Source organism: Sciurus vulgaris (assembly GCF_902686455.1).
Source record: "Sciurus vulgaris genome assembly, chromosome: 1".
In the NCBI taxonomy this organism is placed as follows: Eukaryota; Metazoa; Chordata; class Mammalia; order Rodentia; family Sciuridae; genus Sciurus; species Sciurus vulgaris.
In genome coordinates, this window is record NC_136461.1 from 205,736,387 (window position 1) to 205,753,967 (window position 17,581).

Below are 17,581 nucleotides of genomic sequence, written 5' to 3' on the forward strand. Positions count from 1 at the left end.
CGTGTGGAGAACTGACCAAGACCTCCATTGCTATCTCCTTTCCTGGTCCTCTCATTTCTGACTCGTAAGCTGATGACAGCATTAGGCTGACTGATTTGCTAGTCTTCCCTGTTTATTTGCTACTTAAATTGATAAAGCAGTTATGAATTGTTAATTTATTGATAGTGGTGCTGGACATTTATTCCAAATTAAGTGAGTTTCGTCCTCCAACAAAACTGTGCATTTTCAGGGCTTTACTCATGGTTGGGGACCTAATGTGCCATCCAAACTAGGGATGAGGGGTGGTAACATCCCCAGTCAAGGATGGCACAAGCTAGGGATGAGGAGTGGTAACATCCCCAGTCAAGAATGACACAAGCTAGGGATGAGGAGTGGTAACATCCCCAGTCAAGGATGGTACAAGCCTGGGATGAGAGGTGGTAACATCCCCAGTCAAGGATGGCACAAGCCTGGGATGAGGGGTGGTAACATCCCCAGTCAAGGATGGCACAAGCTAGGGATGAGGAGTGGTAACATCCCTAGTCAAGAATGGCACAAGCTAGGGATGAGGAGTGGTAACATCCCCAGTCAAGGATGGCACAAGCCTGGGATGAGGGGTGGTAACATCCCCAGTCAAGGATGGCACAAGCTAGGGATGAGGAGTGGTAACATCCCTAGTCAAGAATGACACAAGCTAGGGATGAGGAGTGGTAACATCCCCAGTCAAGAATGACACAAGCTAGGGATGAGGAGTGGTAACATCCCCAGTCAAGAATGGCACAAGCTAGGGATAAGGAGTGGTAACATCCCCAGTCAAGAATGGCACAAGCTAGGGATGAGGGGTGGTAACATCCCCAGTCAAGAATGGCACAAGCTAGGGATGAGGGGTGGTAACATCCCCAGTCAAGGATGGCACAAGCTAGGGATAAGGAGTGGTAACATCCCCAGTCAAGGATGGCACAAGCTAGGGATGAGGGGTGGTAACATCCCCAGTCAAGCATGGCACAGACTCTTACTTTTGTTACTTTCACTTCAGCTACTTTTCATGAGTAAATTTATTTTTTTGGTTCATTGTGTACCTTCAGTGGGGTTCCAGACTCCTGGTTTCTTTGAACCATTTCATCAGCTTTTGTTGTTTGTCTTATTTTGTTGTTGTTTTGGTACCAAGGATTGAACCCAGGAGCGCTTAACCACTGAGGCACATCCCCAACCCTTTTTCTTCTTCTTCTTTTTTTAAAATATTTTATTTAGAGACAGGGTCTTGCTGAGTTGCTTAGGGCCTCGCTAAATTGCTGAAACTAGATTTGAACTCTCCATCCTCCTGCCTAGACCTCCAGAGCCAGTGGATTCCAGGCATGCTCCACCATGCCTGACTGTTACTGGTCTTCATAGGAGGCTGTCCCCACTTTTCCAAAAATACCATGTTCAGTCTTTTCCCATATTTTTTAAGACTTATGTAGTGTTTAACTTTTGTCCTTATGTACATATACAAAATTTTATTTAATTCTTTTTAATATTTGCATAATATCATATGCCCATTCCAGAATTTATTTAGCCACACCTCCAAATTATGAACATTGTGGTTTTTTATATATATTATAATGTAAACAGAGACCACTACATTTTCCTTAAATATTGGCATATTTTGGAAAATATATCTGAAGTGTAAAGTTCTAGCAGAGAACCCATTGATTTTCAATAAGTTACTTTTGATGACCTCATTTAAAAACTTTTTTGCATTCTCCACACTAACATACAGTTAAATAGATTCTAAACTCAATAGGAAAATCCTACATGTATGTATTTAATTAGAATTGTTGCATCTTTGCTCTCCACAGTTGATGAGAATGTCGATGTCATAATAGTTTTGTTTTCAATGGGGAAATTAGTCTGTAAGCCATCATGCATGATTTGGTTTCTATTGATTTAAAAGCATTATTTCTAAGACCAAGAATATTGTACCAACAATGATAATGTCAGTAGCACTTCTCTGATATTAGGAGAAACTGTCACCTAAAATCTTAAATAATTGTCTAAAACCATATAGCTGGTTAAGTTCAGTTGGTTGAATTCAGGCTACTTCAAATTCCTTTTTTTTTCTATTGCAGCATTTCTGTATTTTAATACAATTTTGCAAAGACGATATTTAAAATGAACTTTAATTGGAGGTTCATGACACCATTATAGTGACCTGACCCTTACTTAAAAGCAGTGCTTTCATTTCTAATTTTAAATTTTTTAATGTGCTTTGGGACAGGGCCTCAGCCACATTTCCCCCATCTGTGTTTAGCTGCATATGACTGTCACTTTTCTCAATAGATTTCAACTGGACAGATATTTAGCATTTATCTAGTGCATTTTATTATGTGGTTTACAAATGACTTAGTATCATTAAGAACCTATTAGTAGGCTTCTGATGGAGAAATTGAAATTGCGATAGAAAGGTTTGGAGGACTCCTGAGGTTAGGGGAAGAGTCTATATTTACAGTAAAATATAGACTTCCTAATCCCTAAGTTTTTTGGCTAATCAAAATAACTTGAATTATTAGTCATCATTTGCTTTTGCAAGTGTTAGACTTCAACCTCCTTTTTGATTGGTATTCATATGAGTTTTTCTTATTTCATAATGCCTTCCATAAGTTTCACTTTTTTTTCCTTTGGACTTTTGAATAGTAAGAACAGACAGTGTACCTTTTGTTATAGATTTGCTAAATGTCTTTCACATTTTAATTCTAAATTATAAATAATTCAGGAAACTCCTCTGAACCTTCTGTTCATGCACAAATACGCTTCTTTGTACACTGTGACGTACTCGCATTCACCCTTTATTCTACTGAAATGGACTCAAACTCTGCCCTTCACCAGAACTACAGTTTCTGATGTCAGTGGTGTCTTTATTGTTAGTAAATCCTGCAGACATGGATGAGTAAGGGAATGTAAATGCAATACTCACTTTCTTTGGCTTTATTATATAATCATCTCCTTGTTGCTCTCAGCTTCTTACTACATCTTTGCTGTCTACTCTGAAAATTTACTTCTTGTGTTTGCATCTAACAGTTTTATAATTTTAGCCCTCACCTTTAGGTTTCTGATCCACTTTGATCTAATTTTTACATATGATATTGAAGGAAGGGTCCCACTTTTTAAAAAATATGGATATAAGTTGCTTCAGCACCACTTGTAAAAGAGACTACTTGGAGATCAGTTCCCTGCGGCTTATGTATGAGCTTGCAGTTCCGTTCCGTTGACCCTGATGTCAGTGCCGTTACCACATAGTTGTACTGCTTGTAGCTTTGTAGTGAGTCTTGAAATGGGAATATATCATTCCTCGAGTTGCTTTTTCTTTTAAAGATTGTTCTAGCTATTCCTGTACTCCTGGTTTTAGCCTCAACTTTTCCATTTTTTAAGAAGTCAGCTGGGATTATTTTTTTCAATAGAAAGATCAATTTAGAAAGTATGGTCATCGTAACAATACTGAGTCTATCCATGAGCATTGGCTATCATTCCATTTATTTTTATCTTTTGAAATTTATGTCAAAGTGTTTTATAGTTTTCACTGTATACTTCTTTTGTTCATTTATTCCCAAGTATATTGTTGTTTTTGATATTAGTGTAAATGGAATTGTTTTCCTAATTTCTAGTCTTTCATTATTGCTCTCTAAAGACATGGAAATGATTTTCATATATCGATCTTGTATTCTGTAACCTTGTTAAAACTCATTTATTAACTCTATTAATTGTGTGTGTGTGTGTTATTCTTTATGATTTTCTGTATAAAGATGTAAGCCATCTCTGAACAGTTTTATTTAGTTCCTCCTTTCCAGTCTGGATGCTTCTTCTTTTATTTTTGGCTAATATAGCATAATTGTCCTGGCCAAAACCTCAAGTAAAATGGTAAGAGAATCAGCATGGTCTTATTCCTGACCTTCAGATGACACTTTCCATCTTTTACCTTAAAACATAATGTTAGCTGTGGGTTTTCCTACTTGAGCGTTTTTATCATTAAAGTTTGATGGATTTTTCTGTCACCTGTTTTCTCTATCTGTTGAAATGATGTGGTTTTGTCCTTTTTTTGTGATGTTGTGTTAATTGATTTTCAGATGTTTAATCAGCTTTGCACTTCTGGAATACATCATACTTGGTTCTTTTATGTGAATTCTTTTACTAGGTTTGGCTTCTTTTTTGAAAGCTTTTCCCTCACATCAGTATTGATAAATGTGTTTGTAGTTTTTGCTTATTTTTATCTCATTATCTTATGTTCTCTTTCTGTGGTTCTGTTATCAGGGTAATACTGATCCCTTCTCATGCATTTGGAGACTGGATTAGGTCGCCATTACTGATTGAATCACCAGCCCTTGGTGGTTGGGGCTGTCTCTACATCCTCTCTCCTCCCCTGCAGTCCCGCCTTGGTCTCTCCAACACTCAGCCCCCATTCTCCTAGAGTTCTCTCATTAGCACAGAATCTGGAATCCTTGAGAGGCTTATTAGGAAAAAGGAAAGCTGTTCCTCACACCTCTGGGGCTCAGTAAGTTCTGAGTGATAGGCTAGGTGTCAGGAATCAGGCCAAGTCAAGTATGTATTTCGTAAGGACACGTCCTTTCTTCCCCAGCCGGTTTCTGTAGTGCTGGTCCTTTGAGAGACTTACCCATGCTGTCCAAGGCCTCTGGTTTGTATGCACACGGTTTTCATAGCATTCCCTTCTGATCCTGTGTCATCCTTTTAATCCATGTGAGGCCCCTTTTTCATTTTTGTTGTTGCACTTAGTTTGCACTGGGGACAGAACCCAGGGGCACTCCCCCATGACCTTGTGCCACAGTCATATTTATTTTTTATTTTGAGAGAGGGTCTCCCTAAGTTGCTGAGGGTCTCTCTGAATTTCTGAGGTGTCCTTCAACTTTGATCCTCCTTCCTCAGCCTCCCCAGTGGCTGGTTTTTGTGTCATTATTGATGCCAGGCGATGCTCCATTTTCATTCCTCGTTTCAGTAACCTGAGTCTTCTCTTACTGTTGGTTAATGTAGCTAAAAGTTTATCATTTGGTTAATCTAATCTAAACAAATCAGCTTTTGAGTTTGTTGATTTTACTCTTTTTTTCTTTTATTCTGCTCTAGTTTTTCTTATTTTGGGTTTGTTTCTTTTATATTTATAAAGGTGAAAGCTTAGGTTATTGATTTGAAATCTTGTATTTTTAATATAATCATTTAAGGCTATAGATGTTCTTCATAGTACTGCCTTTCATGTCCCTGTACATTTTAATATGCTGTGCTTTCATTTGTATTGATCTTAAGAGTATTTTCTATTTTTCCTCATCATTTCTAGTTTGATTATGGTTATTTTAATTATGTTCTTTAATTTCTTCATATTGGTGAATTTCCCAAATTTCTTTCTTCAGTGGGTTCTAGTTTATTCCATATCATCAAGAAATACACTTGAATGATTTTAGCTCTTTTAAAATTATCACGGCCTGTGAGATGGCCTAGCTTACAGTCTGCCTTTGGGAATATTCCATTTGCACTTAAAGGCATGCTCCTTTTGCAGTGTATAGTGTTTTATTCATCTGTGCTTTCTAAGTTTATGTCGTCTTTGCTCACTAATACTAGAATAATCTTTATAAAACTCAAACCTGAATATGCAGTTTACCTCCTTAAGATGATTAAGGACTTCTCAGCCCCCTTTAATTCCAAGCATCCAAAGTTACCTTTAAAGCAACTTAAGGCTTCATGGGATGTGGCATCTGCTCTCCCTTTCCCTTTCAGCCCCACCTCTACCCCAGATTGTTTTTATGTTCCAGCCAAATAGTACTCACAGCATTCTTTTGATTTTCTGGATTTCATGTTACTGGAGTCTTAAGTACGTTTTCCTCCTCTGTATGGCCTCTTTTGGTTCAGTCTCACTGGTCCTGAGATTACACCTCTTACTCACAACAGCTGCCTTCCATGACTTTTCTTTTTCAACTTCTGAACCGGAATTCTCCTTTTATTGTAAAACACACGGACAATTTATTTGTTCTGTGCTACTGCTGGTTATTGTGTGGAGTGGAGGGTGGTCAGAGAGGGAGGAACCAAGGCTCACTCCCATAGTTTCCAAGTGGAGTGTTCGACAGTGACGTAAGCTGCAGGAAAGTGCAGGTTTTCAGGAATAAGACCGTCATCACATTTTCAAAACGTCGACTCTCACAGCTCACGCAGCATCCCGGGGGAATGTACAAAAGGAACGCGCACCAGAGAAGCCGCTGTGCTGGCGTCTCTCTCCTTTGCTGGCGTGAGTCCTTGGCTGTTGGACGGTGGTGACTCTTCTTTGTTTTCCTGTCACTCGGGCATCTCAGATGCTCACGGACTGCGGTGGATTTGAGCTGTAAGGAGCAGTGCTGTCAGATAGTGATTTAACTCTGCTTTCATCTTATCAAAAGTGCTCACCTGGAAACTTGCCTAGGGAAGCAGAGGAAAGATGGTTGATTGTAGGAAATTTTAGGTTGGGGATAGTACTGTGGTTTTTCTCTTTCCCTTCTTACAGAAGTTTATTAATATGTTTTCGTTTTAATAAAGTCATATCTTGTTTAGTGAATTCAGCTATTTTCCCAATCCTTTTTTCTTTAAAATATTTTTCATTATTTGTTCTAAATACTTCTGAACTTTTACATGAGTCAGCTCGTGCTGCCTTCTCTCTCCTTTACAGGACTACAATGATGAGATCAGACAAGCACAGCTCCAGGAGTTAACGTATTTGAATGGTGGTTCAGAAAATGCAGATGTCCCAGTGGTTCGGGGGAAACCCACCCTGCGGACAAGAGGTGTGCCAGCCCCAGCCATAACCAGGTAGGTGCTTATTAATAGGCTTACTTTTCTTTAAGGTTTGTGTGCCTTGGCAATAGTTTTGAGCTTTCTCATATCAGTGGCCAGAAACTGTTCTATCAGTGAACCTGTAGGAAGCCTGTGTTCAGACGTTGCTGAGTCAGATGTAGAGAATTTACCTGGGAGTAAGATATTCCTGGGCTTAACCATTACCACCCTTCCACTTACTCGCTGATCACTTCAGGCAGATTCTCACTCACTCTGAGGTCAATTCTTTAAAATCGTAGTTCTTTTCTGTGAAAGGGTTTGCATCGATGTGCAGATTGAACTGATGGTGCCTGTGTCTGCCCCTGGTCCTGCTTCCTGAGGCTGGTTCTTGGCCACATGACCAGAGCTCAAAGACGGGGGGCATCGCGTGGGTGCCCACACGTCTGTTGTCAGCCTGCTCTTTGCAGGTTCTTCTGTGGCATGGGGAAATCCTTGGGCCAGTCCAGGCACACAATTTTTGGTTTTTTTTAGCTTCTGTCTCTGGTTTGTCATTACATTTGTTTGTTTTTTGTTTTCGTACCAGGGATTGAACCCAGCATCACTGAACCACTGAACCACATCCCCAGCCACCCTCCCCTTTTTTAAATTGTTTTTTTATTTTTAGATTTTGAGACAGGGTCTTGTTAAATTGCTTAAGGGCCCACTAAGTTGCTGAGGGTGGCCTCGATCTTGTGATCTTCCTGCCTCAGTCTCCCAAGATGCTGGGATTACAGGTGTGTACCACCATACCAGACTATGATTACTTTTAAAAGGAAATGTTTTATAGAGAATCAAAAATTTGATGACTATGTCAAATTTATTTGGAAATTATTTTTAATTTTTTCATTTTTGTTCCAAAAGGAATCAGTGGTAAAAAGTACAGATTTTTCTTTTAATCACCTGACTACATTGATTTATTTTCAGGTAGAAGTTTGGATGAAACCATTTAAAATAGTGTTCTTATAGGTCTCTTAACTTCCTTTGAGAGAATGAGAATTTTCTTCCTCTGTTGAGAGTTGCTAATGGGAGCAATGTTAGAGAAGTTGTATGCTACTGCGATATAAAGTAGACAGCAGTCAGGACCTGGAGCAGGTGGGGTTTCTATACCAGAAAGAAGGTTTCATTGACGATTTCATGGAATGATACATGCAGGTGCTCAGCAAACCCTAACTGCCTCTTTCATTTCTATGTCTTCCAACATTAAATGTACCTAAAATTACTTATGTGCTGTATCAGTTTACTGCTAGATGCTATGACAGATCACCACAAATTTGGTAACTGAAAACAACAAAAATTTATCCTTGTCCTATAAATTTATTTATAGTCATGGAGGCCACATCACTAAAATCAGTATCAGCAGTTCAAAGGCAGGGTGGGCAGGGCTGTGTTCCCTCTGGAGGCTCTGCGGGCAAGTTCTTTCCTTGTCCCTTCAGTTTCTGGTGACTGCCAGCATGCCCGGACTTGTGGCCACATCACAGCGATCCCTCCCACGTCTTCACCCTGCCTTCTCCTTTTCTGTCTCTGCCCTGCCTCTGCCCTTTTGTAGGATTCATGTGGTTGTATAGGGTAGTCCAAGACAGGATAATGCAGGGTAATCTCCATCTAAAGGTTCTTATCACAGCTGTGAGGGTCCTTTCTCTAATGCAAGGAACCTGTGCAGGTCACCAGAACTGGGACAACGTAATGCTGGGAGGCCTGATATCATTCAGCCTACACGTTTGCCTCCTTAGTCTCAGTTTTGTTATGATGGAAACTTGAACGTTTTCCCAAAATATGTAATGTGTCAAATAATGCATTTAAAAATATCCTCAAAAGTTTTCGGACTTGACCTTCCCCTTCGTTACTGCCTCTGCTCGTTAGTTTGTGTGTGGAGCCTGTGTTTGTACTCGTGGGCTAGGGACTTTCACATATGGTGTAGCACATGCAAACACCCAGCCAGGCAGCTACCTTTGCATCCCTCTGAGGTCGTCAGACTCAAATCATTCATCGTATTCAGATCTTCTCTGAAAGAGAACAGAAAATACATGTAGATCCATACAAAGAGAATACAGCCTTCCAGACTTGGCGCTTACATAATGCCAGCATTCTTCTCTTTTTATTGACATAGGTAGGTAGGTAAGTAGGTAGGTAATGCAGAGATAGTCTCTCAGCACAGACCTCTTCAGTCAGTGACTGACCACGTATGCAATGGTGGTCATTAGCCTGTAATACAGCTGGAAAATGCCTGAAGCTGTCAATGTAGTAGCCATGGTAACAGTGCAACATACTGCTCCTCTGTTTGGCAGTGCTGATCTAAACAGCCCTATTGCACTGCCCATTCTACACCATTCTACAGGTTTGTTGTAGGCCTTGCCATCCAAGTTCATGTGCCTGTGTTCTTTGGTATGTGAACAGTGACACAACCTCCTACATATGAATTGCTCGGAATACATCTGTCATTAATTGACATGTGGCTGTAGATAGATGGGTAGATATGTCTATATCTGTGTGAATGTATATAACTTTCATTTTCATGACGTATAGCTTGTTTAAGTAAATCTAGTATATAAAAATGTTCTATGGCCAGGTACAGTGGTGCACAGCTATTATCCCAGCAACTTGGGAGACTGAGACAGGAAGATAGCAAGTTTGAGGCAAGACTGGGCAACTTAGTGAGATCCCCAGCAACTTGGTGAGACCCTATTTCAAAATAAAAGGATAAAAGTGCTGGAGATGTAGCTCAGCAGTAAAATGTCCCTGAGTTCAACCTCCAGTACCAAAAAAAAAAGAGTTCTCCAGTATTTATATAGCTCGTCTTTATATAGAAATATAGTAAAATCAGCCGTGTTACCTGTTTCACTTAAATTGCTTTTGCCCATTCCTTCTTCAAAATTCAAGTGCAGAATGACTGTCCTCCCAGAGTTCTGGAGTGGAGCGTGCCAGTGCCATCGTTCAGGGCGGCTCTGCTCCTGAAGTCGGGTCCTGACTGAGTTGTCAGTTTCTGTCAAGTTGAGAATACCGTCAAGAGATGAGGCCACGGGGGTTTTCCTCATTTTGGAATGTGAGCCTGGAGAAAGGCCTTCCACCTGCCACCTCGAGGAACCATTCCTTGATTGTGGCCTTACCTCACTTGTGCTTAAAGCTGCTAAAATTCCTGATAGACTGTTTCAAGTTCACCTCTGACTGTAGTTTTCTGTCATGGGGTGCTGGCTGGTTGAGCTCGCGGCCAGGGTCTTCGTGTACATAAGGCGGCTTGTTTGCTGGACACCGTGGTGGCTTGTCCGCTGGGCACCCTCAGGACACACTCTCCTGCTGTGCGGTGGTCTGCACCAGGTGGTTTTCACCCGAGGGACACCCCCTCCTGTTTCTCCCTTAGAAACCGTTGGTCTGTTTTGTGTTCTCCCTGGTGCTACTGTGGCTTATGTCTTGACTCCTAACTTTGCTACCTGCTATCAGGCACTTTAAAAAACTCTCTAAGCCTCAGTTTCCTTGTCCAAAGATCAGTAAGGTATGGCTCATCTTGTGTTGGAGTGACATTTGGTTCAGCCTTGGCATGGGATCAAACTGAAGTTGTGACCTCCCCTGAGGTCTCAGCAGCCTGCTCCTTCTGTGACCAGATGCCGCGTCTCCATCTCTGATGTGACCATGTCGTGCTGGACTGCCTAAGTAGCTGGATTTCCTTTTGGTGGATACCTGCTTTGTATTTGCTTAGGTTCTTTCTTTCCTATGGTTTCCTTTTTGCTTTTTATGGAAATATGGAACAGTGATTTATTTGAGCTATAAACATATGTGAAGAATGGACTCAGAAAATATACTAAGTGCTGCTAATCTGACCCTCTCATTTGCAGGGGAAGAGGAGGAGTCGCCGCCCGGCCAGTCGGCGTTGGCGTGCCCCGTGGCACTCCAGCTCCCAGAGGAGTCCTGTCCACCCGGGGGCCAGTGAGTCGGGGAAGAGGCCTTCTCACTCCCAGAGCAAGAGGGGTGCCCCCCACTGGGTACAGACCTCCACCACCACCCCCGACACAAGAGACCTACGGAGAGTATGTAAGTGGCAGTGTTGCTTGGCAGCTTTGTTGGTCAGGGTGACTTGGTCTAGACACGGCTCTGGGTAGCACAACCCAGCGTAGCCCCTCACCTTGTTTAGTTCTGGAATGTCGTGCCTCAGTGCTGCGAACAGTCATGGAGGCTGAGTAGGCCCCTGGTACTAGAGGTGTAGACAGGGCCTGGCCTCTGCCTCACCCTGAGGCTGGGCAGGAACGAGTGTGGGAGCTGCAGCACTGGTGTCCAGCAGCGGGCCCTCGGCCCTCTCTGGAGTTGCAGGAAACAGGCCTTCCTGTCCTACCATGACTGTGCCTGGGAGCAGGTCAGTCATTTGAAAGAAGATTGCCCAAAGACTCTCTGAAGGGTCCTGCTCAGGGCTCTCTGAGATGTGCTGGTAGGTAGATACTTTCAGTGCAACTTGTTTTCCATGATACAAATGATACAAAAGTGCAACTTGTTTTTTAATTGATGCAAATGATTATTATTTTAACTTATCATCTATTAATTCTTTACTATGGTTCATAGTAAACCTAAGAGAAAAATATATAACCATGAAAAAAACAAAACCATGAAAAGCAAGGAAACGGGAAAGGCTCTTTTTGGTACTGGGGATTGAACCTGGGTGCATTTAACCACTGAGCCACGTCCCCAGCCCTTTTTATTTTTTATTCTGAGACAGGTCTTGCTGAGTTATCCACACTGGCCTTAACTTGCAGTCTTGCCTCAGCCTCCCCAGGAGCTAGGGTTACAGATATGAGCCACCATATCTGATAGAAATTCTTGAAGAATGTAGATTCCCTGGAATTTTTACTGTAGCATCCTAGTTTCTCATAAACGGGGAATTGGAAAGAGAGGGATGACTGATACTGTTAATGGAAGGTATTGAAGAGAGGGGCTGTGAACTGGTGGCACTGAGAAGGAAGTAGTGACAGTAACAGGCAAGACCCGACAGGTGCGCCTGGTTCACGCTTTGGAGATCTCTTCCTAGGTATGGAGCACCTCTTGCATGGCTTCTAGAACATTTTTGTGATCCTCTGTCCTTCAGCAACCTCTCGAGCTTCATCTGTGGCCACTTGTCTTACGCATACTGAAGGTATTGTGATTCTCTGAGCGTGCTGTCTAGCCTTCCAGAACTTGGCTCTGCTGCCTGCTCAGCCTAGAAGATTCTCCTGTTCTAACTGTCTCTTCTTCTGCCTCTGGACTTAGGCCAGCTGTTGCTAGAGAAACTCAAAAGTGGTAGTAGCTGACCTGCTGGGCATCCAACAGCGGCCACATGTCTCTCACACCTAGACTGGACTTCTGGTGGGGCAGGGGTGGATAGCTTTCATTTCTTCATACTTAACGAATGGCATACCGAGAGCTTGTGAATTATTTGTAACAAATTCCATAATAAACAATTTCACCATTTTGTTATTTAGTTGTAGAAGAATGTGGTTCCTATGTCTTCTCTTTTTATTTCTTATAATGGAACGCGTTCTGCTTCCTAATATTCTTATCTAACTGACACTAATTGTTCTTCACATTCTTCCCCAAACATTGAGTTTCCTGAAAGTTAATAGGTGTACTGAGAAGAGGGAGGCTACTTGAAGATCCCTTCATGCAGATGCAGTGTCATTTTATGTCCACCTTGGCTTACCTGCTTCTACCAGGGTTAGGTTTAATGTAGAAGTGTCAGGTCTCATTTTACCATGAATTTGGAGTGAGGAAATTTGATTGAACACGTGGCTTCATACTCCTCTTGCTGCCGAAGAAGTAGCCGTTGCCGCCTGTGCGTGGATTAACTGACCTTTTGCTCAGTGATGATTCCTGGCCTTGTGCCTGGACCAAGCAGGCACTCATGTTCTGTGTCTCAGCCTGTGTACTCAGTCGGTTTAGAATAAATTAGATGAGTAAATTAAAACTTTCACTGTCCAGGAAAGGAAGAGCAAATGAAACCTTAAGAGACTTGGTTTTGCTGTTGATTTTAAATAATCTCCAATTTTTAAATATTTATTTATTTATTTGCAGTATTAGGGATTGAACGCAGGAACTTGGGCATGCTAGGCAAATGCTCGACCATGAGCCACATCCCCAGTTTTTCATTTTATTTTAAGACAGGGTCTCACTGAATTGCTCCGCCTGGCCTTGGACTTATATCCTTTGCCCCAGCCTCCTGAGCAGTTAGGGTGACAGGCGTACACCACCACACCTGTTGTGATTTTGTTCATTTTCTTTTTTTGATAGAAAATAGGAAAGACCTTGAAACAGATACCTTGCAAAATACCCGCTGAGTTGCTGTGTCCCCCTTCCCACCCACCACCCGGGACTTGCCCTGTAGAAGAGGGCCGGAGCCGGGCAGGCAAAGACAGAGCGCTCTGAGGAGGGAAGTCCTCACTGCGAGTCCCAGACTCTCAGCTGACACTTCCAGGCACTGGTTGTCACTGCAACTGCAACTTCAGCCCAAGGCCGGCACTCCTGCTGCCCCACCACGGTGTTCCTTGATTAACGGGCCACCACATCACCCCTCTTTGCCTTAACTTGGTGGAGGGCTGCCTGAGCAGCTTCACCAACTCTCACAACTGATCGTGTTTGCACTCTTAGAACCAAGCTGTGCTTTTCCAGGTGTGCCTTAGGTGGCGTTGTGGGTCCCAGCCCGCCCTCATGGGTTCAGGTGGTAGACATTATCACTGATGCACACAATGTAGCGTCTGGTGTTCCTGAGAACCTTTTTGAGATTCATAGCCAAGAAGAAGGGTTTTCGCCAGTCTGGCATTTTGAAAAAACCTTTTTGCACATTTGTAGAAGCTTGGAGAGCTGAACGCTGCACGTCAGGAACTTTGTGTCAGAAGTAGACCCTCAGCAGCACTGCCCTCACCTGTGCTCTACTGGCTTCACTTTCCTCTCCTGACCAAACGTTGGTAGGATCTGCTCCTCTCAGCTCTTCAGTCTCTGCCGTATCTCCAGACATTGGCCATTGGTCTTGACTGTTTGAAATCCTGGAGGTACTGAGGCAACATGCTTAGCTTTGCAGCATGGAAAGGTGGGCAGGGGCAGGAAGAATAGTTGGAAAGGCATTTATTTTGTTTCTCTCTGTTTTCTTTAGACAGGGTGGGAATGCAACAAGATACTAATTTGGAAAGCCAAGGAACCTAGCCAGGCGTGGTGGTGCACACCTGTAATCCCAGCAACTGAGGAGGCTGAGGCAGGAGGATCACAAATTTGAGGGCAGCCTTAGCAACTTTGTAAATGTAAAATAGAAAGGGGTGTGGGTGTAGCACAGTGGTTAAGTCCCCCAGGGTTCAATCCCCAGTACCAAGAGAAAAAGGAAAGAAAGCCAAGGATCCCATGACACAGAGAATTGATTACATCAAGTGGAAAAGTTAGTCATAGAATTTACTAAAGTATTACGTTGAACCAGACTCATCATAAATTAGATTCTAAACTCTGTTGGAGTTGAGCCTTCTCCCCCTCACTCACTTTTCATTCACAGCAGCTAATACAATGTCTGGCACACCATTTAAGCTGAGAATTCTTGGATTGCAAGGGGCACAAAGAACACTGAATCTTGTAGGTCTTTAGTGTGTGTTGAGTGAAGGATGGAGTGTCCTCAGCTCTAAGCTTCAGGACATTGCTGCTGCAGAGCCAGCCAGGAGCCTGCTGCATGAGTCCCTTTTCCTCCAAGTGTCTTCTGTGCGTAGTCCGGCATGTGGCTGTGTGGTACAGTGACTACGTTTGCCCATCCTGGGGAGCATCAGCTGGAGTCCCTCAGCTCAGCAGCTCTGAGCAGTTCCTGGCACACTAGTAAATGTCTTTTGGTCTAAACAGCTCCGCACAGAGACAGTACATTTTTCTCATGGATGTCAGCGATAGTTCTCTGCTAAGACTAATTGAGCACATAGATGAGAGAACTCTTAGAAAGAATGGGATGGGGTTAGGACTGAAAAAAAAGAAAAAACTACTGCTCCTACTACACTTGTCAGAAGAATTTCAGCCAGTAGATTACACGTCTGTAATCCCAAGTACTCGGGAAGCTGAGGCAGGAGGATCACAAGTTCAAGGCCAGGTTGAGCAACTTAGCAAGACCCTGTTGCAGAAGTAGAATTAAAAATGAAAAGGGACTGAAATGTAGCTCAGTTGGCAAACTCTCACATAGCATGTGCAAGGCCCTAAGTTTGATCCTAGTACTACAAAGAAAAAAAAAAATTTTCAGAGCATCCTCATTTCTGAGAAGGGCTTGTTATTTCTTTTGTAACTCAAAAATACAAATTTTAAAAACATCCTTGAAGCTCGGGGCTTAGTTCAGTGGTGGAACCACACTAGTGCTATGCACTTAGTTCAGTGCATAGCTGTGGCAGGTCCTGGGTTAGATTCTAACTCTAGCACTGCCAAAAAAATAAAAAAAAGTCCTTGAAATACATTCATAGTGATAAAAATTTTACTTCTATAGAACTTAGAAAAGTATATTTAACAACTCTGTTTGCTGTCCATTTTAACATTGATATAACACTTGTCCAAAGCCATTATTTCCAGACTAAAAGACGAAAAATACATCTCATAGTTGCTTATTTAAACCAGAAAAGTGGGGGAGGAATTCTGTTCTTTGAATTTGTGGCACAAGTACTGCTTGATGAGGAAGCGTACATGTCAAGGCCTCAGTTACTGTTCTTCACGTCACGTGTCCTGAAGCAAAAAGCATCTTCATGCAGGCACAGGCCCGAGAAAGACATGTTCTAGTTATTTTTGGTAAGCAGTTAACACCATACGAAAGCATGTACTTTGGTAGCCCAGCTGAGACACCCAGCCATTCCCAGCTAGTGAGCCTTTGAAGTTGAACTGATTTTCCTCCAAGTGAGTTGGTGAAGATATGTGATCATTTTTAATGTCATCCGAGCCAGCTGATCTCTGTCAGAGTCACTGTCATGAAAGACTCCCTGAGTGCTGGTCATGGAGAAGAACACCGGTTGGCAGATGAACCCATCTGACCACAGGACGCTTGCTCTGAGGGTACGTTTGGCATACAGTCCTCGTTTGACTAGAACAGGCTAGCCATTGCAAGACCAAATCCTCTTGGTGGACACTTGTCATCTAGAATAAGAAAACAAGGCAAGTCAGCATGATTAGTTTTTTTTTTCCCCAAAAGAAGAAAATAGACAATGGGTGTGTTTTTAAGCATTTGAGTACAAATTGGAACCTTGGAAAAATTGGACATAATCACAGTAACTCATCTCTTTTGAGAACAAGAAGTACCTATTTCCCATAATGACCCTGATTTATTACTTTTGTATAAATAATTGAATAACTGGAAAATTAGCATAGCCCAGAACGCACTCACTAAGAGCACTTCACAAGTTAAGCAGTGGTGAGATTGTGGAGAAAGACGCGTAGAGATGTCTAAAGTGAAGCCATTTTTGATGGCTGCTGCAGGGTCAGCACGTGTAGAGATGTGCAGCCAGGGTGAACGTGTGTCCGTCTGACGCAGCTCTGTGAACCTTGCCAGTCGGTTAAAATCCAAACTGCAGAAGTGCAGGGACCTCACTGGGGCCTTCAGGGTGGCTCTAGTTGTCATTCACAGGAGGGCAGGAAATGTGGGAGCTTGCATGGTGAGAAGGAGCAGAGGCCACGACACCATGGAGGCCAGGAGGAGGGCGCGAGCAGGACAGAAGGGTCCCGCCACCTCACATGCAGTGTGATTGTAGACGTGCTAGGTTGCTGCAGGTGTCCCAGGTCACAGGCGAAGGGCCCAGAGTGCGCATTCCAGGCAGCAGCTAGAAATCACACAAAGGCCCTTCCCAGTGGCCCCCCACCTCCATTTTGAAAGGTGATTTTTCTTCTGTTTTTATAACCCAAACACAGGTATGTTGATCACAACTGCAGGGAAAACTCCCATTTTCTCTCTACTCCTCTGTGACCCTCAGAACTTCACTTTTGTACTGTGTGTGTGGACAGTGGCAGACAGTGACAGGGTGCTCTCCAGTTTAACTCAGTTGTGACACTAGCTACGTGGAGAGAGCTCAGCCCACAACTGTGCCCTCTTCAGAAACCAACCATAATGGGGGGTCCCTGGTTACCCACGATTGCTGTCCAGCTTGGCCACAAATTGGAAGTCTCCCCCACCTCCTCCTCATATTTGATAATTTGCTGGGTTGACTTGGAACTAGGTCAACAATTTACTTACTATGACCACCTCACTATCATAGACATAAAATCACAACTCTGCTTTAAAGAAATAAGAAATAGTTCATTCTCAGCTGAGTCTGAGTGGCTGTAGCCCAGGGATGATACCGTTGGCCCTGAGAGTCGGAGTCGTGGTGTGGAAGGCCACACCCGAGCCTCGCAGCCGCCCTGCGCCCGCTGCACTCCTCCCCTCAGGAGAGAGCTCCGTTCGCTTTCACCCGTGGTCTCCTTGGGTAGAGCCGAGGACCTCCTGGCGTCCTGCTCAGCTGCCCAGCCACCTGGTCTCTTGCTGTCCCCACTCTGGTTCCACGTTTCATCTGTACAGCCGTTCTTCACACAGGAGTGGGGCTTGCTCCAACGCTTTGTTTCTCTCCATGTGCTCTTAGGTTTCCTTGAATTACCTCCCTTCTTGGGTCCATGACCATAAGCCAGCTATGCCTTTAACAGACTAGACATGTTTGGGTGCGTCTTTCCACATTGTCAGGATTTATTGACTAAAAATTCACAAGCTACATTTCTTTCATTCACTTTAATTCACTAAAACTACACATGACTCACTTGCTGTTGTGACTGAGGTGCGTGCGAGTTCCTTATCTCACTCCACTCACAAGCA

The 17,581-nt window shown here is 43.1% G+C and overlaps 1 protein-coding gene across 1 annotated transcript in view; it reads left to right on the forward strand.

Annotated features, from left to right (window-relative positions):
* The window catches only part of KHDRBS3 (KH RNA binding domain containing, signal transduction associated 3), a 172,470-nt gene that overhangs the window by 90,695 nt on the left and 64,194 nt on the right, over window positions 1-17,581 (forward strand). Inside the window, exons 5-6 of the mRNA XM_079118540.1 lie at window positions 6,653-6,792; window positions 10,623-10,818. Of these exons, the coding sequence (XP_078974666.1) occupies window positions 6,653-6,792; window positions 10,623-10,818 (336 nt within the window). The remainder of the gene's footprint in view (window positions 1-6,652; window positions 6,793-10,622; window positions 10,819-17,581) is intronic.